Source organism: Culex pipiens, chromosome 2 (genome assembly GCF_016801865.2).
Source record: "Culex pipiens pallens isolate TS chromosome 2, TS_CPP_V2, whole genome shotgun sequence".
Classification (NCBI taxonomy): Eukaryota; Metazoa; Arthropoda; class Insecta; order Diptera; family Culicidae; genus Culex; species Culex pipiens.
The window spans coordinates 81,704,999-81,726,786 of record NC_068938.1 but is presented as its reverse complement, the minus strand read 5'-3'; the positions used below and the strand labels follow the sequence as shown (position 1 = coordinate 81,726,786).

General features: G+C 34.9%; 1 protein-coding gene across 8 annotated transcripts in view; it reads right to left on the bottom strand.

Annotated features, from left to right (window-relative positions):
* Window positions 1-21,788, bottom strand: part of LOC120423673 (uncharacterized) — an 88,605-nt gene that overhangs the window by 3,238 nt on the left and 63,579 nt on the right. For 2 of the 8 annotated variants that reach the window (XM_039587558.1, XM_039587562.1), the window contains exons 8-10: window positions 17,294-17,395; window positions 9,605-9,937; window positions 8,769-9,037 (exon numbers count right to left, since the gene is read on the bottom strand). In XM_039587558.1, the coding sequence (XP_039443492.1) occupies window positions 8,769-9,037; window positions 9,605-9,937; window positions 17,294-17,395 (704 nt within the window). The remainder of the gene's footprint in view (window positions 1-8,768; window positions 9,038-9,604; window positions 9,938-17,293; window positions 17,396-21,788) is intronic. The other 6 variants (XM_039587559.1, XM_039587563.1, XM_039587564.1 and 3 more) reach the window with 6 other exon arrangements.

The window sequence follows — 21,788 nt, the reverse complement described above, 5'->3', positions numbered from 1 at the left end:
GTCAAAATTGTGACCAAAAAGTGCAGTCTTGTTGACCTACAGGGCAAAAGTTAAAGTTGTAAAATGTTTATTATAGAAAAATCGTAAAACTATGAGAAAAACTGCAATTGGCCAAACAGTTAATTCCATAGGATTAAACTGCCGTTCTACGCATACTTGTCCCAAGTCATTTTTGGGCGATTCTGACTATTTATCATTTTTAAGCAGGGTCGCTAAAAAATCGTTTCACGCGATCAATGAGTGAAGATATACACACACAGTAAGCGCCACTGTTCTCAAGAAAAACAACGCGTTGCTAGTCCCGCTGTGTAACCAAGAAGGAACTCACACCAAAGCGATCATTCACAATCATCCACTGGGTGGATCTCACCCGATTCGCGTCGTCAAGGGGTTTGTTTATTTGGGGCCGCAACGAATCTTGAATCGCGAGCGGAGAGCGATTTCCAAAAATCGCGACTTGTAACAATCCATGATTGTTACAAGAGACGATTTTGGTGTTTAAGGGCAGGACCACGATTAAACGGTTTTATTGAGAATAATTGTATTTAATATTTAATGTTTTCTAGAACGATTAGTTTTAATATGAACGATTATAATAAATGAATTTAATCGATTACTTATTTCTGGAGTGTGTTAAACTCATTAAAACTGCATGGGCACGTTGAATGCGTTTCCGTTTGTTTCAGCTCAAAGAACGTGTTCGTGTTTGTGTGTTAATGCAGTTAAATTTGAAGTAAAGGTTGAACAAAGTTGCACAAGCTGTTAACTGCATAAAAATGCGTGATGTGGTGAAGCGCTTTCGACAAGAATTACCTCCCAACAAAAGAGCAACGGTTTTTTTTTTGTACCGTAAAACGGGGTGACTTTGATAGCCGGGGTGACTTTGATATGTATGCGATTTTTCTGCAAAATGAAGAGTACAATTAAAATACGTACAGAATTGTTTAGAATCATTCTGACCGTGGTAGAAAAGTGTTCAAAGAACCTCAAAAAGAACTTTTCATGAAATTTTGAAAAGTTTAAAAAGTTAGTAAACTAAAGTTAAGAAAATGGTGATGAAACTCATTATTTTAAACTTCTCAAAGTGTCATGATTTTATCAATGAAAATGATATTGAATCGGAAAACGGAATGCATTTTCGGATTTTTTGGATAATTTTCCACTAGGAGAAGGTAAAATTAGTTTATAAATAATAAATAATATGTGTTTTTGAAACACAATTAAAAAAAAACTTCAAATTTATAGGCAATTTCAGTTGAACAAATTTCATGTAAAATGTGAAAACTTGCGATTAGTGCTTCGAATTCAGTATAAAATGCAATATAAATCGATAATTTTATTAAAAAAAAAACTAGTTTTTGCAAATTTCTGGCAAAATTCCGACTTTTTAACAATTTTACCTAAAATTTATATTTATTTTGTTAAAAAGCTTATAAACTTTGTTAACTAAATATAAACATTGATTTTTTTTCTTAAAAACAATATCAGCAACTTCAGTAATGGTACATTCAACGTACAAATAAAGTTTAAACATCCTAAATATGATTTTAACAAGAAAAACTCTCCCCGGAATTTAAACTAAGAATTTTTAACGTAACTATTTTTCTAATCACTATTGAAAAAACTTTTTTTCCAAAATAGTGCATGGACTTTGTGTGGCCTACCCCAGTACATGTTTTAAAAATAATAATGTTGAGTAAAACCTTACCTGTTGGAAAATATTCCAAAAACAAATTGAAATCCATAATGCTATAACATTTCAGTTTTATTTAACCCTAACCCTGTATTTCTAGTTTTCAAACGATTGGCATTAATGCCAAGTTTCGACATATTTTAGGGAAATATGAGTATTCCTTCTCAATTACTTCTCTTCGTAAAAAGTAGTTTGATTTATTGTTTGAAAAACTTTTTTCATTTAAAAATTACGAGACAAATGTAAGGAATCAGGAAGTAAATGATTCGTTTCATTCTTATAAGATACTGTATACTGTAGGGACCATCCACAAACCACGTGGACACCCCCCCTCCCCCCCCCCCTGTCGTAGACAATTTCCATACAAATAAAATCTTTTTTGTATGGAGCATGGGCAATCGCCAACCCTAAAAAGTCAACGTGGTTTGTGGATTTGTGGATGGTCCCGTATACAGTATACTGTATTATTACCTCATTCTTGACCAATATACCACAATAGACCATTCACCTGAAAGTCAATCCCCTTAACCCTCTACTGCAATTTTTTTTGAAAAAGGTTATTTTGAGCAACTTTTGTTCTACGAAAAACATTACTTCACTTGTTTTATGTTTTTCTTGTTTCCTTTTTTTAGTTTTTTAACACTGGAACGCCCAACGCATGCCCAACTTACGCGGACGCACAAGCCTCCCAGAAAAGGTGGAACGGTAACTTCAACTCGCTGGTGCTCGGGCATTACTCAACCAATCGGGACAATTCTTGTTTCCAGTGATTTTGTAAGAATTTCTAGACAGGGGTACTCAAAGTTTTTGGATGCCGGGCCAAATTTCAAACTCAAATGAGCTTGCGGGCCAAATTGAAAAATAAAAATAAAAATTAAATTACGATCTTTTCATTTAAAAGACTAAAAAATATTTCTATTTTTTTCATTTTTCTATTATTTTTTAAACATTTTCGTTATTTAAAAATACAAAAAAAAATGATCATCATTTGCTCATTTTTTTTTAAGGTATTTCAAAAAAGGATTTTTTACAAATTTGAAAATGGCCACATGAAATCTGTGGAACTGTTCATCGAAAATCCACTAAAATCCAAATTATTTTTGAATAAACCCGAACAAACTTAACATGATTCTAAACGCAGAGAAATGCATTTCAAATTGATTTCAGCTGATTGCACTTAATTTTCAATTGAAATTTGTAAATTTTGTCTGTCTGAATGAGATGGTAGTCAATCAGATTCGTTATCCAACTGTAATGAGTTCAAATCCCAAGTTGGAAGATTTCTAAGTGCAAAGTAAGTTTGAACACATTCCATAAAAAGAGTCATTATGACTTTTAAATTAATATGTAATGTTTAAATTTTTGCTTTGATTACAGTTTTCTAACTAAGTCAAATTTGAAAGTTTCAATAACATTTCCAAAAATGTTTGATACAAATTTTGATATAAACTTATTTAACTGAAATTGTTAAAATTAGAAAGATTTTTAAACAATATATTTATGTCGTAAAATGGGAATCAAAATTTGAAAAAATCATCGCTTTTATAATAACAAAGAAAAAAAAAGAACATAAACAGTTTGAAATAAACTTTTATTTTAAGAAGTATTAAATAACTTTACATATGATCAACGGGCCATTTTACACGATTATTCAAAATGGGTCCGCGGGCCACAAAATATCACCTCGCGGGCCACGTTTGGCCCGCGGGCCATACTTTGGTCACCCCTGGTCTAGATGATCCTAAAATTTTGCAGAACTTGATTTGAACAAATCTGTAATTTCTGCGACCGAAAACATCGTTCCACCTTTTTTAAAACGACTGCCTCCGCGGAATTTTTGGCGAATTTTTTTTACATGCGAAAAAAAAAGTTGGAACGATGTTTTTGATCGCAAAATATACAGATTTGATCAAATTAAGTTCTGCAAAGTTCTAGAATCATCTAGACATCCTAACAAATCACTGGAAAGAAGAATCATCTTGATTGGTTGAGTTATGCCCGAGAACCATTGAGTTGAAGTTACCGTTCCAACTTTTTTGAAGCCTTGGGCGTTGGAATGTTAATTAGCATTTATCTTGTTTAGTTAATGTTTGTTTTTGATAGTATTTGGCCTATTAAAAAAGAACTCTTAAATAATTTGTAAATAAAACCTAAAATACAACTTGAATGTGAGGAAGGCACCAACCACCTTAAGGTGGATTAAGTAACGTTTTTAAATACAATTTTTGAAAAAAAATAGTTACAATAATCTGGAAACAATCATAAATATTTTTTTTAAAGTTTAGCGTATTTAGATAATTTGGGTTTATTCTGAAAATCAGTTTTTTTTAATATTTTTATATCTGTTTTAGTACAAAGAGTGATTTTAACTTTGAGTGTAGATTTGCATCAAATGGTCACAACTTTGAACTTCGTCTTTTTGATAAATTGATATGTACGATACTGAGAATAGTTTAAATGCCTCTAATTTAACAACAATGCTAGGGTTCAAATATTTGGGAAGGGGATTTTTAAAGATCGTTTTGGAAATCTTTAAAGCAATAAGTTGTTTTTGGTGAAATACATACTGTACCATGCCATGAAATTTGTGAAGAAACTATTAAATAGGGCCAATATGCAGCTTCAAAGGAGAGGGCTGCACGGACACTTTTTTGATACTCTGTATTTCAAATCACACCACAAATTGTCGTAAAAGAGCCGACTTATATCCGAATATACTGGACTAACTATCCCAAAAGTCGCTGGTTCGAATTAAAGCGCAGGAATTCGGCTTCATCTCCCCGAACCATACTTTCACACTTAGGTGACCCGGGTGTGAAAGTCTGTATCAAAATACAAGATGCTAGCCATTGGTACTATAAGTGGTCATGACCACGAGCCACGAGGTTTGTAGGCTTCCGAAAGGTTAACATGTGCTATAAAATACACCCTGTACACTGAATCCGTTCCTTGGTGCTGTTTAAAAAGTTATCGTTTCTCGCCTTTTTCAAGAATATTGCAAAAAAATCGTGAGGTTTTTTTATATGTCCTGTAAACAAGCAAACCAATTTCTTATAGAAGCTTTTAAAAGAAACATCAAAACTCTTGCTAGAATTGCATTGCTTAAGCAAGCAAAAAGAAAACACGTGGCGCGCAAATCACAGTAACCAATAAGGAAATTCGCGCCGACAAGACCACCCCGGCGCTCACTGGGTTCCACCTTCAGTGATTGCTAGGAAAAGCAATCGGTAGCGCTCTCTGTGCGACAGCAAAAGTTGAGTCGCGGGTTGTTACAAGAGACGACTCGAGAGAGTCATGAGGGTTTTCTCTCTCGAGATAAAAAATAAACTTTCAGTCAGAGGTTGTTACGATCGCAGATTGTTACAACCCATGATTGTCGCTGAATCAGCTCTTGTTCGCGCTCCATGCACCCCTGTTTTTAAGTTTAGTTTTACGTATACTTTCAGAAAAACACATTAAATGTAGTACTTTGTTCAGAAAATCATAAAAAACAACACCAAGTCTGTTTGTCCCATCGTTGAACTTTTACGCATAATTGTCCCACCAAGTATTTTGTACCGTAAAACGGGGTGACTTTGATAGCCGGGGTGACTTTGATAGGTTTGAGATTTTTCCGCAAAATGAAGAGTACAAATTAAATACGTACGGAATGGTTTGGAGCCATACTGACCATGGTAGAGAAGTACTCAAAGTACCTCAAGAAGAACTTTTCATAACACTTTGAAAGGTTTAAAAAGTTAGTTATTATTAAGAAAATGTTGATGAAAGGCATTATTTCAAACTTCTCTTAGTGTCATGATTTTCTCAATGAACATGATTTTGAATCGGAAAATGGAATACATTTTCGGATTTTTCGGACAATTTTCCACTAGGAGAAGGTAAACAAATTTTGTAAATATTAAATAATATGTGTTTTTGAAACATAATTCAAAAAAATCTGCAAATTTCAGTTGAACAAATTTCATATGAAATGTGAAAACTTGTGATTCGTGCTTCGAATTCAGTTTAAAATGTAATATAAATCGATAATTTTATGAACAATACTAGATTTATCGAATTTCAGGCAAAATTCCGACTTTTTAACAACTTTACCTAAAATTTATAAGTATTTTGTTAAAAAGCCTTAAAACTTAGTTAACTTAATATAAACATTGATTTTTTTTGAAAACTATATCATCAACCTTAGTGATGGTTCATTTAACGTAAAAATGAAGTTTGAACACCTATAATCTGATTTTAACAAGAAAAACTATGACTATCAAAGTCACCCCGGAATTTAAAATGAGAATTTTTAACGTAACTATTTTTCTGAACATTATAGAAAAATAACTTTTTCCAGAAATAGTGCATGAACTTTGTGTGGCCTACCCCAGTACATGTTTAAAAAATAATAATCTTGAGAAAACCCTTTCCAGTTGGAAAATATTCCAAAAATAAATTGAAATTCTAAAAAAAGTCACCCCGGTTTACGGTATCACGAAATCATGAGATTTACGAAGCATTTTATCTTGTTTACCTGTTTACATGCAAGAAGATTAAAATAAGGGTGATAAAATGTTAACCGGGGTGATATGTTCATATTAAACTAATCAGCTAGTCTGAAAATTAACTATCTAGGGTTATTTCAGATAATAATATTTTTTTAAGCAGAGAATAATTCTTACTTATTTGTTGAGCAACAGAAATTACGATATTACGAATAAAAATAAACTTTTACACTTAAGGTATGCTTTAAAAAATATAATTGGTGTTATGAAAAAGAAAGAAAAAAGACATAAAAATAACTTCCCACCAAGAATAAATTAAAATTTTATTCAGTTTTTGTTTTCCATAAAACCTGACTAAAATGGATAAAAATAATGGACGAATTATCACCTTAAATCGAAATCATTTGTAAAGCTGGAAACCAGATCAAAATGGTTTGACTTGAAAGACAGTTAAGAAAAATTGATAAAAAATGTTTGCTTTATTGAAGAAGTTTTGACGGTTTTTAAAGCAGTTAAGGGGTTACATACATGTAAATCGGCAAAAATGTCAAAGGTTGGTATGAGCACACACTTAAACTTTTCTTAAATTTATTTTCATGGCATTAAAATATACATTTTCAACTATTAACAAAATAAATTTGAAGACATTTGGTTGTATCATTGCCGAGATAGAGCTTTTTTAAGTTCACAGAAAAAAATCAATTCTCGTAATCGTGAATTAAGTTCACGAATGTAAGTACCACGAAGGAATTTATTCATGAGTATGGTGCATTTGCACTATAAACATGAATATATTCCTACGTGGTTCTCGCATTCGTGAATTTAATTCACGATTCCGAGAATTGATTTTTTTCCGTGTTAGCAGTTTAAAAAACGGGTGCCACGATATCTCAACACCAGGGATGGTGTTTTCTCGTTTCTTCGCCGATGGCGAGGGCTTTTAGATATCGTCCCCCGCTCAAATCATCAAATTTTCGGCGTTCTCCCAAAACTGCATCAAGAGAGCGAAACAAAAACGACGCCGATGAAATAGCGAGCAACGAACAAACCGATGCGTAAGACGGAAAAAAAATCTCTCACACAGCCAGTCCCCTCGCTCAAAAAGCAAGAGAAAGAGCAATCGTGAAATTCTCTCGCCCGTAAGCCCTGTAGAAATGAGTTCATTTGTGTGCGTGAGCTCCAGTGTATGTATTTCGTGTAATTTCGTGTGCGTGTCTCTCCGGTTGGAACGAAAGTTCCATCGGAGCCAGCGATAGGGTATTTCTCGTCGATGTGATGGGCTTTCGATATTCGCGATAGCAAGCCGACCATCACTCGGCTGCGAAAGAGAAGAGAAATTTTAAGAGACGAGGAACGCACCGAAATATGCACCAATGATAGTGCGATGGTGATGGTTTACCTACCCTGCTCAACACTGTTTTGACCAAATCGGCTCAAAACTTTGGTGAAGACTTGTTAAACTAGTCCCGTGTGCATGACGAAGGCCGATTTTCAAAAAGTTTATTCTAAAAAATGATAAAAATATTTTTATTTTTTTCCATATAAAAAAATTATAGTTTTTGATTTTTGTATTTTTACAAAAATAAAATTTTGAAGTCGAGCTTCGTCATGCACACAAGATGTCTTGAGAGTCTTCATCTCAAATTTCAGCCAATTTGGTCCACCCAATCTCGAGATATCGTGGCACCCGTAAATCAACTCGGTGTTTCGCGAAAAACGCTCAGAAAGTTTGACAGTTCCCTTTGTGCATGGCAAAACTTCAAACTTAAATCGTCTGTTACTTACTTTAATCATGAAATATCTTCATGAAACTTTCAGGAATTATTGAAAATCATCTTTTGAGTGGATTTAATAAACCTTCTGTGATCTGAAATTTTGAGATTTTCTACATGTATGTAACCCCTTAAGCAAATAGTTGATCCTCAAACATATTTTGACCATAAAAGTGGCATTCCTGTGCAAATTGGTTGATCAGTACCAGGATCAGAACAATTTTCAATCAATTTAAAATTTCCCGGGAATTTCTGTAATTTTCCGGGAAATTTACTGAAAATATCCCGTTTACCGGAATTTTTGTAACCCCGGGAAATTGGACGCACTTGTATCAGAACTCGAAACTAACTTTTTCAGATCGAGCTAAAATTTAGAGTGGATGTTGATATTATATAGAAACAGGCCAGAATCGTCTCCTTTTTGTCACCACCCAAAAGTTACGCCGCAAGACAAAAAATTGAGAAACCTCAATTTCCAAAATGCGATATATCTGGAACCACAAATCGTTGAAGGTTGGTCCAAGGCTTATTAAAAAAAATGGACGTAAAGTAGATTTATTAAACTCTAACCATCGATTTTTAATTCCTAAATTGAGGGTTTTCAACAACAACAAAAATCGAAAAAACAACTTTGAGTGATTTGTATGGAAATCGAGATTTTTGCATATTTCAATAATAGAACAATCCAAATAAGTTTGAGCCAGCTTTGAGTGTACGATTGAGGTGACATGAAGTTTATTTAACACTTCAAAAAGCTGGAATAATTGATATATCAGACTCCTAAGTAACCACTTCATTTGTATCCCCCCTCCTTACCTTCCGACTCCTCCAGGTGGTCCAGCTTGGTGTTCTTGAGCAGCTCGTCGATGATCAGCCCGGTGTTGACGCGCGTGCCCTCGACCCGGCCCGACACCGTCGGCAGGGTGGCACTGGCACTGCTCAGGCTGTCCGGGACTCCGCCGCCAACACCAGCCGACTCCAGTCCGCCACCGCCGCTGCCCGGTCCGCCCTTCTTCCGCCGCTCGACCCGCGCCCGGTCCAGCGAACCCGTCTCACTCATCGGAATGGAACTGGAACTGGGATTTCTTCCCGCGCGATCGATTCAGGTTGAGGATGTGAAGGGTGATTTTTGTTGTTGTTGTGATATATTACGATGTAGCGTTGAGTTGAGAAGAGGGGGTTTATTTGAAAGGAAAGCAAAAACGAATTCAGTTAGTTTGGTACTGACAGCGGCTGAACGTTGATTGGTTTAGGACAATTTTCAAACAAGGTTTACAAATCTACGATTGTAGAGTAAAACTTAAAGTAAAAAAAAGTACAACTCCAGACGAGAACGAAATTATGGAAGAAATGGTGACTGATTTGCGGGAGGTGCTACGATACAAGGGACTTTTACATTATACAACTATGTTACACAGGCTTTGTACACAATATTGCATGCAAGGTTATCTACAGGTACAAGCCATGCCAGGGTTGGTGGTCATCAAAACTGAAGATTAACCGCGGTTCGTCAAAACACTTGGATTAAGGTATGGGACAGATTGCGCGCAAACAAGAGGGACACAGCAAAAGAGAGAGAGATATAGTTTGACAGAAATAGATAGAGACAGACAGACAGAGGTAGAAAGGGTAGTTCTTTGAAAGTGACCAACATGTTAGCACTGGGTCGTCTTAAAGCTAGGGCGGCGGGCGTGGTCAGCCCACCGGAAGCGACCCCAACGTTGTTAGTATTGGTGGAGCAAGCGCTGCAAGGGCCATTGTTGTTGTTAGTTCCGGCCAGATCGCACTGGTCCAACTCGGAGCCGGTCCCGGAACAGACCGCCGACGGCTGTTGGGGACTGATTGTGGCGGCGTTGTTGGTGGTGGTGGCGTTCGACGACGGCGCCGAGTTCGACGAGTTCGAACCCGGCGTCACGGCGAGGGTTAGTGCGGTTAATTGACGCGTGCTACCGTCCAGCAGGCGCCGATGCAACCCGCAGACGTTCCTGGAATCGAGATCAAAGAGAGACACGGGTGGATTGGGGAATGGGTTTTTTGATCATGGGTGAAAATGAGTGTGGCTGGCGGCTCTAATGTTTAGGTGTTTGTGCTTTTTTGATACTTTAATGTGTAAAATTATCTAGTGTTAGTGTGGTACTGAGAGTAGTAAAAAAAAAAATATTATCTACACTTAACTTAATCAAATAATTTTACAATAATCAGGAATTAAATTTAAAAATAAAAAGAGGAATGTTATTCGTATAAATTTCTGATTTTGCAGCATTTTCACCCAACATGGCTAAATTGGGTTGAGGATGCACTTTGTACAACCTAAAATTACACCGACCAACAAAAATTCAGAGCAAGCTCAACTCGAGGGGAAGCATGCATCATGATTTTTGAGGTCATCAGAAACACGTGCACTTTGATTTTTTTTCCGAAATATTTAGATAGGGCCGAAAAGTGTCTCTCCAAAGTTTGTAGGGAGAATCAGTGCGGTTCGCTCCTGCGGTGAACCACCCTAATTATCTATAAAAAAAACTGTGGAGAAGAACCATTCGTCCCTGTCTAAATATTTTCGAAAAATTCAAAGTGCACGTGTTTTTGGGGACCCCAAAGTTCATGGTTCCCCTCGAGTTGATCATGCGCAGTCATTTTTGTAAATTTATGTAGGCCAGTGTAATATATGCGACTTTGATTGGTAATTGAGAAACTCTCAGTTTTTATGAAATCTTGTTATCTTTCCAGACATTTTCCCCAAAAGCAGCGATGGAATAATCATCATCAAAAGAAAATCTTTGGATGTTCATCAAGAGAAAAAATCCGAAGGGAGCATGGCTCTCCTCTCTCGCGCACGAAAGATCGGTAAAAAGAATCTAAAAAAATCTTCATCTTGATTATTCGGCGGAACATCTTTTTCACTACTACACTTGCAAGTGTAACGGCACAGGTCGAAAAATGACCACATTTTGTAGATGGACAATGTGTGTAAACAAAGTGAAATAAATATTTTTGAGTGGTGCTGACAAGGAAATTCACAAAAAATCATCAGCAGATTGATTTTCTTGGAGAATTTCGGGAGCGATTTTCTTTTGCGTGATTTGCCTCCTCTCTCTTTCGCGGGTGAAGAAAGTTCGCAAGCGAAATTGATTTTTTCGCGATTATTCCATCCCTGCCAAGAAGAGATTCTTCAAACACTGACTTAGAGATAAATTCGATAGAGAACTTGTCTTTCCTCTCTCATACACGAAATATCGCTAACAAGAAAATAAATGTTGTGATTCGTGCTTGCACTTCTACGTTTGCAAGTTAAACGTCACACATCAAAAAATGACCTGTCATTTTTCGTAGCATTGTTTGTAAACAAAACGAAAACAACAGCGAGATTCAAAACAAATTCTTGATATTCTTTTGCATGAAAGATTAAATTTTGAGAAAAATCCTTTCGAGTTTGGATGTCCTTTTTTGCTTGGAGAGTCAAACAACAGCAAAATTTAAAAAAAAATGGAGCAATAAACTGACCAGATATTCGCCCAAAGGTTTATTTTTACAAAGATGAATGGAACAATCTTGACAATTATACGGAAATGTTATAAAACTCAAGTGAGTCTTTTGTACAGAAGACGTTTAAGGCTTTTTGATTCAAATTTATTGAAATCTATTCAAATTTGAAAGAAAGTAACTCTCTAGAAATTCGCAAATTTCTTCAATATTTTTAATTTTATATTTTTGATTTGATTGAAGCTTTGCCTATTCCGGAGCGTTTGGTACGGTATGTCCACGCATCCTTCCTCCCCTGTAGATTCTATGAAATATGATCCGTTCTCAGAATCCTCTTTGCGGTAAACACAACACAGTAGGGCTGACCGCTTTAATTTTTGTATTACATTTTCGGGTGTTATATTGACAAGAAAAGTGCTTGGGGCGTCATCTAATCACAAGACTTTCCAGCATGCTTTCATCGGACTGGCTGCGTCTGTGTTAGATTAGATTAGATTGATTGAAGCTTTGCCCATGTATTCCCTATGTTGAAAGAAGCCATTTGGCTCCATTGGTTTTTCCATGCCACACAAATTTGGGACGTTTCAATAGAAAAGTGCCATGAAAAAAAATCGAAAATCTGAACCTTGAGAAGAAATTTCCTGATCGATTTGGTGTCTTTGGCAAAATTGTAGGTTATGGTAAAAAAAAGGAAAAAAATGATTTTTCTATTGTACTTTTTATCACTACAAGTTGAATTCCTTTAATAAGTGTTTTTTAAATTTCTTTTTGTTGTATGATTTAGAGAACTAAAAATAGAATTTAGGATGGTGTCAAATCTGGTTCCGGAATTGTAATTTAAAAATATATATAATTTTTGGAAAAAAATATTGTCCAGCAAAATGTTCAAAATAATTTTCAGATGCAAAATCGAAACTGGAAAATTTTTAAGATTTTTTTCTAAGTGATTTTTTGTTATGAAAATGCTTAGTTTTTTTTTTGAATTTTTAAAATACTTAATGAAGGAAAAACAAAAATCTAGCCCAACATTTGAAAATTTCAAAAACTAAAGTTTTTAGCTGTACTTTTTATTACTTAAAGTTGAATTCCTTTAATAAGTGTTTTAAATTTTCTTTTTGTTGTATGATTTAGAGAACGTAAAAAAAGAATTTAAGATGGTGTCAAATCTGGTACAGGTATAACTGTTAAAAATACTTTGTAATTGAACTCGGAAGGGCCTCTCATTTTTCCTTAAACTGAGCTGAACCAGCCTCCGGCTGTTAGCTCATTAATAAAGATAAATAATAATAAAAATAATCTGGTACAGGAATTGTAATTAAAAAAATATGATTTTTGAAAAAAATAAAACATTTACCAGCAAAATTTTCAAAATCGTTTTAAGATGTAAAATCGAATTTGCAATTGGAAATAATTTTAAACATTTTTTCTAAGTGATTTTTTTTATGAAGATGTTCAGTTTTTTGCATTTTTAGGAAGTAGTCTGCAATCGGAGAAAGACGTCAAATTTTTTCGCTGCTGCTTTTTTCCATGAATTTTCGTTCCAAAAAATTAAAAGTGGTTCCGGAACTAATCAGTGCAGTGGTCAATGGTGTGATTCGTGATGGAATTGCTCAAGTAGTGGTTCCAGTCAACCGGACGGAGCAGTTCGCGCCGCAAACGGCCAAGTTGTATCGATCGACGTTCATGCTGCGACAAAAGATGCTGATTGCCATCCAGAATTTTGAGAACGCATGATCAAGTTGATCGGACCCAACTGGCAAATCCAGCAGTGCTAAACTATCATCAGGACTTCCTGGACCAGTTTATCAAAAATTGCATGCTGACTGATCCGGACCTGCTCAAGAACATCATCAACCTGTGCAACATTTGGTGCTCCTTCCGATTATCACCACGGTCAGCTTTCCCAAGCAGCAACAGGAGAAGCAAATCGTCGTTGGAAGCGATTCAAATCCTAAATCTGAGAATCTTTACATTGGAAGCCGGAAGTGAAGTTCGTGTTTCAAAATTTCTTGAAAAATGAAATGGACCAGGATCTGATTCCAAATTTGGTGAGCCCGTTCTGTTTTTCAACACAAACACTTTATCACTTATTCTATCATACTCTCATAACAATCAAGACAAATACGCCAACCTTATTATATACGTGGTAGGGTGTTCCCTCAGTCGTTCGCTGTGAGTTGTGGATTGCCTGCTTCTCTAATGAAGGTTCGACTGGGGGGGCATGCTTATTAATTTCTCGTCGCTCCATACCCTCAGTGACGTGATGGGAGCAAGGGCGTCTATGCGAAGTGTCCCTACACCCGCTACAAATTTCCGGCGCTTGGGGAGGGAAACTGGAAACCATTTTGATCTATGCGCTGGTATTTGTAGCATTAAAATTCGTGCAAAAAAACTTATGCACGTGGGTGTACAGACTACGGAGTAAAAGATGATCGAATTGTTCACCTAGCGCTCACATGTGTTCCAGGACCAAGTTGCCTGCGGGTATGGGGATCATACATACATACATACATGTTCAGTTTTTTGCATTTTTAAAATACTTAATGAAGTAAAATTAATTTAACTGAAAAAGCAGATAATTTCACAAATGTTTCAGTTTTTAACACTGAAAATCGAACCAATCTTGTCCGAGATATCGTAAGTTGAAAAAAGAGGGCATATTAGATGACACTGAGAAAAACTAATTTCTCCCAAACTTAATGTTTAAAAGGCCGTAAGATCAACAAAGTAATTGGAGAAAATTATCTCAGCGTTTCATTTCTTTCAGGATTTTTTTTAAAATTGCAATTAACCGGAAATTAAAAAAAATCACGTAAAAACACCTTTAACTTGTAAAGGGTTTCAAAAATTTGTTTGACAATATGTTATATTTCTTCAAAAAATCACATCAAAAAATCAATACTCCGGTACCAAATTTTGCACCATCCCAAACGCTAGTACAAGTGATAAGTAAAAAGTTAAATAAAAAATCGGAATTTTGTTTTACATTTTTTACGTCCTAATCATAACCTACTCATAACATAATACTTTCTCAGGGTACAGATTTTCGCATATTCACGGGCGTATATTGTATGATCGGCCCGAAAAATTGCTTAGAAAAACTAACGATACAAAATGGCTTCTTTTAACAAAAGGGAAGCATTGACAAAGTTTTTTTTTCAAGCCTAAATATCATATTTCAAAAGACATAGGTAAATTTTGTATCTCTTTGAAATTTTAGAGAAAAATTATCATATTTAAATGATCCCGAGCATGGGTAAATAACAAGGGAAATGCGTAATAATACCTTTCTCTGGTATCAATACCAAATTTTGGTATTCCTGGACCCTTTAAAATTTGTCTTGAGGATTATGCAAGAGCAAAATGTGGTATCATACCAATTTAAGGTATTGTTTTGATATTGAAAAATTGCAGAATTTGTCAATGGTCGAACACCACATATTGGTATTCTTTTGTTATTACAGTGTTTTATCAAATTCCTCTGAAACTATGGGAAAATTTTGACCAATTTTGACAAAATAATTAATTTTGCACTAAAATGATGTCTCAAAGCGAATGCTTTCATTGAAAACCGGAAATTTCAAACTTGATTTTAAACATTTTTGATATACCCCCTAAAGAAATGACTTGAAATTGTGGAAAATTTTCTAAGTCAGGATGGCACATTTTGGTATTATTTTGGTATTAAATTGTTTTATCAAATTCCTCTGAAACTATGGGAAAATTTTGACCAATTTTGACAAAATAATTAATTTTGCACTAAAATGATGTCTCAAAGCGAATGCTTTCATTGAAAACCGGAAATTTCAAACTTGATTTTAAACATTTTTGATATACCCCCTAAAGAAATGACTTGAAATTGTGGAAAATTTTCTAAGTCAGGATGGCACATTTTGGTATTATTTTGGTATTAAAGTGTTTTATCAAATTCTTCTGAAACTATGGGAAAATTTTGACCAATTTTGACAAAATAATTAATTTTGCACTAAAATGATGTCTCAAAGCGAATGCTTTCATTGAAAACCGGAAATTTCGAACTTGATTTTAAAAATTTTTGATATACCCCCTACAGAAATGACTTGAAATTGTGGAAAATTTTCTAAGTCAGGATGGCACATTTTGGTATTATTTTGGTATTGAAAGGTTTGATCAATTTTCTCTGAAACTTTGGGATTTTTATTTACCAATTTGGACAAGATAATAAATTTTGCGCTAAAATGACTTGAAAAAAAACCAAATACTTTGAAAAACGAGTCAATCGAAAGATTATTGAATTTTGGTGAATTTCAATCCAGTTTTATTTTAATAACACTTATTTTTCAATCTTGTTATTTTTCAGAATCTTCAAGAACTTCATGCACAGGCCGTTCATCAATGACAAATGCATTCGGTGTGGTGAAGAATATCACTAAGAACAACATGGAATCATCAGGTGAGTAGATTTGGCTGTTGCATATGGATCATTTCCGTTTTTTCACTAACTGCAACTGCTGCACTAAAAATGGTATGAAAATACCAAATTTTGGTATTACTTGTGCAAATATCAGCGACCAAAATGTGATCTTGGTTGCCCAGTAATAGATGGTAAAATACCATCAAATCATACCAAAATCATGTATGTGCAAGACCACAGGAATACCAAAATCTGATTTTCAAGGGCGCGGGAATACCTAAAAATAAAACCGTGGTAATACCATGTTCAGGTATTCGAGCAATGTTCAAAAATCCAGAAGACCTCAACTTGGTATTGAAATGGTTTTATGTTGTGGTATTATTTTACCTTTGGAATATCATGGTTTGGTATTGTTGTGCCCTTCCACATACTAGACTTTGGTATGATTTCATGGTATTTTACCATCTATTACTGGGCAACCAATGGCACATTTTGGTCGCTGTTATTTGCCCAAGTAATACCAAAATTTGGTATTCCCGTGTTATTTACCCCTGCTCGGGATTAAGAGTTAATAAAAGTGATTTTTTTAATTTGAATAAATTCATGTTGAAAGTGGATTTTTGAGTTGTCATTTTTAGCAAATGATTTTTGCTTAAAAAATCAAAATACTTGCTTTTTTAACTAACAAAAATCTATATCTATATTAAGACATAATTCCAAAAGGTTGACTGAAAGTACTAATGTTTATATAAAAAGCTAATTGCCCATTACATGTTTTATTTGAATCACTTCCAAATTCTATCGTTAGTTTTGGAAATAAAATGGAATAATACAAATTTCGTCATGTTTAAAAATACCAATTACAATTTTGCAATTGCAATCTCAAATCATAAAAATGGTTTCAATCCGAGGAACATTTCAAGCAGTTAGTTATTACTTTAAGTGGTTATTCTAGCTATTCTACTGTGTTTCAATGCGTTTATTTACAATTTCTAGTTATTATCTGAAAAAAGTGTAGCACAACGTTCAAGTTTTGTGAGAAAAATAGTGCCTAAATATTAAAATGTCTATTTTTTGCTGAAAATTGGATTTTAAAATCAAAATCATCTAAATTTGCTCAATTTTGATCGGAATGTTTGAATGATCCCATTAAAATTTCCGAACTCGATCTAAAATCCAAATACATATTTACACTAGTAAACATTAAGTTAAATACTCCAAAAGTAGTAAATTTGTGTGTGTGGCTCGACTTTTCGCAAAGAAAATGTAGCGCAACTACTTGCAAGTACTCTACATAGTAAGTAGCACTTAATTTGCTGGCGGGTGGTGGGGGCGCTTGTGAAAAAGGTGAAAATGATCCGATTGCGAGAGAAAGATTTTTTGTTTTGCGTTATTTTACACACACAGCACACACTCTCTAAGGGTGTTACTCTTTCTTGCAACCTTTGGCCAGGTCGGCGATCCTTACTTTAACTTGGATGTAGTACTATTGCTATGGTTAATGCTTGTCGACTGATTCGATTGTCGCTTAATGACAAACTTAAGAATCACTCGCACTAGTGATCGGAATCTAAATGAAGAAAGTAATAAAAAAAAAGAAAGAGAATCATAAATTTGGCTCCACAATCTTTAGGGGTTTTTTGTTTTTCTTTTGCTTTTTATAGTTGACTAAGTTTTGATCTAATTTAGAGCGGCGGTGATGATTGCTGAAGCAGGTGGCGGGGGGACACGTGTGGGGGTGAATAGGGACAAGCCAATACACACGGCAGCAGCACAAAGCTTACAACATAAACTTGAGGCTGGGCGGTGAGAAAGCATATAACGAAACACATAATTGGTTTAGCACATCGTCGTCGTCGTTTTCAAAATCGAGTTAAATTCTGCAGCAGGAATTTTCTTCCGGACGTTCGGACGGATGTGTCGTCGTCGTCGACTTCTAAAGTCTTCACATTCTTTGGGTGAAAATGCGACGGAGCTTTTCACACATCATCCTTTTACTAGCATAAAACGCCAGCCAGCATTCCTATGTACACATCATCATCATCATCAGCAGCGACATCGTCAACTTCTTCTTGCTCTTCTTCACATAGTCCTCACAGGAACTCACTTTTTATGTGAATTTGCCTGACGAAGAAGAGTCCTGAAAAACCGGCCCGAAATATGCACACAAAGGCCACCCTATAGATTACGAACGAAGCTACACTTTTTTTGGTTCAGCACTACACATACTTATAAGTACATTTACATATTATTTCGCTACTACACTTTAAGGCAATCCGATTTTAATGTTATGTTTGTTATTACAATTTTGTTACACTGCTGGCTACCCTATTTATACCACCACTCTGGCTGGTTTGATTTACGTATGAAGTATTGCGCTGCGATCAAGAAAGTGAAGAATTGTTGTAACCTGTTTTTTAATTCTTGGGCGTCATCCATAAAGTACGTACGCTCTTAGGGGGGGAGGGGGGGGGTCCCATCGAAAACAAGGGGGGGGGGGTCTGGAAAAATGTGACGTGCTTTTTTGAGGGGGGGTTCAACCTTGCGTGACAAAGTGTGAAACAGGGCGGAGGGGGGGGGGGTTCATTTTGGCCGATTTTTGCGTGATCCATTCTTTATGGATGACGCAATTTGCACCCGGAGAGATGTAGATGAACATCTTCAGAATTATTAAAATATAGCAAGAAATTATTCACATTTGAGACAGTTTTTGATTTTATTTTTTTTGTACCAAAATACTGCTTGGTGGAATCGACTCTTTTGGAGAGTTAAAATTGGAGTCGCTGCAAAAGCTATCCTAGTCGGCAGCTCTTGTTACAATTTAATAAAAATATTAAATATACTAATATATTTTTAAATATATTAACAATATTCTATCCAACGGTGCACATTAACCAGAGCTTTTGTACTAAGATTTTATTGTTACAGATATTTTAGTATCTTCAAAACTACGGGAACTATCGATATGATTTTTTATTCATCCCCTAGAATACTAGAATACTTAACAAGCATATTGGTGTAGGATTGGGTCCGTAAGTTTGACAATTTTGGATTAAGAAGACAACAACTTACAAGGTTGCTGTTAACCCTGTTAATGTTGAATTCACAAACACCAAATTTAATTTTTATTTATTTTTTTCTATGTTTTAGGATATCATTTAAGCTGCAACTTGATAGCAAAGTTAAAGTATGGACAACAATTTTTTCATTGAGTTATAACTTTTTGAAAAAAAAAATCACGATTTTTCAAAAATATTTAGATTAAGATTAAGGGTAACCAGTAACCAAGGAAGTTGTTGTCTTCTTATTCAAAAATTGTTGAGCTTACGGACTTAATCCTGAAATAATTTGACTATAAAATCTGACATATTTTGTTGTAAATCTTTATGGAAATAGTAGCTTAGGGGATGGATAACAAATGTAATCGATAGTTCACGTAGTTTTGAAGATACTAAAATGTCTGTATCTATAATCTGGGTGCAAAAGCTCTGGTTGATGTGCACCGTTAAAGATTAAATTTCAGGTAAAAATACGTATTTATTTGATTATAAAAAAGAGTTTCCAAAATATATTTTCCTTATAGGGAATAGGGAATTCTGTAAAATCGCTAATCGGACAATTACTTACTGAGGTACAAATGAATTTGTCATTTTTTTATCACCGCCATTTTGGCCGCCATCTTGGATTGAATGTATCCAATTCCCTTTAGAGAATTTTGGGGGTCATATTTAGGCTCATCAACTCAAAAAAGGTATAACAAAAATCGTGTGTCGATGATCCGCAGTGAAATTTTTTCGAGGACTTCGGATAATCGAGTTTGACTGTTTAGACTCACAAGCATTAAGGGTGCACAGCAAACAAGGAAGTTATTGTATTCTTATTCCAAAAATGTTGAACTTACGGATACGATCCTGCACCAATCTCATTGTAAAAATAGACAAACTTTTTTGAAATAATTTTGTTGACAGTGAATACAAAATTATATCAAAAGTTTCCGTAGTTTTGAAGTAACTAAAGTGTGTAAAGAAATCTTGGTGCAAAAAACTCCAGTTGATGTGCACCGTTAAATTTGAGAAAAATGAATGTGTTTTTCAATTATCCTTCATTATTCAGCTGACGATATCTCGGCCACGGATGGTCCAATTTTTCATGTTAAAAACCCTTTGTTAAATTTCTAAGCTACTGAATAAAATACTTAAAATTTAAAATCAATCTTCACATTTAAATAGGTCATAAAAAGCAGACTTTCAAAACTTTGAAAAACCATAAAAGTTATAAAAAAGTTATCTCGGATAGTTTTTTCTTTTTCAAAGTGTACCTTTTTTTTCAATTATTCGCTATTTTTGTGAAGACACCAAACCGATCAGAAAATAACAATGCAAAATTGCTGAGTTGATTAAAGGGAAAATCATCATCAAGTTTTAACCAAATCAAAAAAAATGCAAGTAAATAACAAATCCCATCTTTCGGAGAGAATTTCTCAAGTAACGAATAGAGGGTTTCCACTCAACTTGCGTAAAATGTTAAACTTTGAGGTGGGGCCAAACAGAAGGAGGTGATCCGAAAATTGGATTGGAATGATCAATTTTTTCATGTTATGATTTAGGGTAAATTTAAGTTTCATATGGAAGTTTTGCCCCAGAATTTACAAATCAATGTCAGGATTAACATGGTGTACTAAATCATATAATTTAAACAAATACAAACCCTGAAATCTCCTGAAAAGTGTTTGTTGTTTAAATAATGTTATTTCTTTTTATATCAGAACTCGAACATGAAGGAAGCATCGAAAACACCTATTTGAAAGATGAAATGCGTAGAAAAAAACACGTAAAAATGCACAACAAGAATCCGCAAAAACAGCGAAAAACACTGCAGAACAAAACACTCACGATATGAGAGGATGGAGGGTGGAAAAAGGTGTTGAAATAATCGTTTCATTTATTCATAAAGTGCATCAAAGTGCGAGAGGCACAAAAGCAAAAAAAAGGATACAATTTCTTTGAAAAATCACACAAAAACGCCCACGCCAAGCACACACCCTCGCACGAACACATCCAGAATGTTGAAAGATTTAATATCTCTCAAAACATGAATAATTCAACCCCAATCGTGGGCACACGTGCGAAGATGTGTGCGTGGGCGCGAAAAGCTCCCCTTGAGGAGGGCGGCGAAAGCACACAGAATGAAGCTCTTCGAATTTAATTTCGGCGCCTCTTCTCTAGAATTTAAAGCACGTTTTTCTCGTGGTTTGTATAAGGGTGCATCAGCAGCAGCAATTCTTCACTCTGTTATACCAGCGCAGCGCAGACACTTCAAACGAAAACGAACCCAAAATGCAATTACGGAGAGATAGAGTTGGAGGAGAAGACTAGCTTCAAGCTTCTGGTTTGAGAGATGAGTTGAGGAATATTTTGTTCATGGGGGAGGAATTCGGGGAAAATGGGGGACAAAGGAAAAACGGAGAGAGTAAATGAAGGAAAACAGAATGAATTTGGGTCATTCCATGCAGAATCGCCAACTTGTTGTACTGATTTCTTAACAATGATTGAGAAATGCTGTCCGAAGAGTTAATTTGGTCCTTGATAACGATTCTTCGCCAAGTAGCAATACATGGAAAACTGCCACTTAAAAATTATCTTAAATCCTGAAGAAAAGTTTCAAATGACATTGCCAAAAATCCCTGTTTTCCCCCTGATACCGCGAAATTTTTAATTCTATATTTTTCAATTTTTTTAAACTTATTGTGGGGTTCTGTATGTAAATACCAGAATAACTGTACCTCAGGAAAGGTAAAGAATAATGGTTACACTCTGAAAAAATATCAATTTATGACGAAAACCGGAAAAGATTTATTTTTTTTTCACTTGGCTGGCATGTTCCAGAGGAGCACAATTCAGAAAAAAATAATTATACTTTCTAAAAACATCTTTTAACTTTTTCTCGAAAAATTGTGACCATTT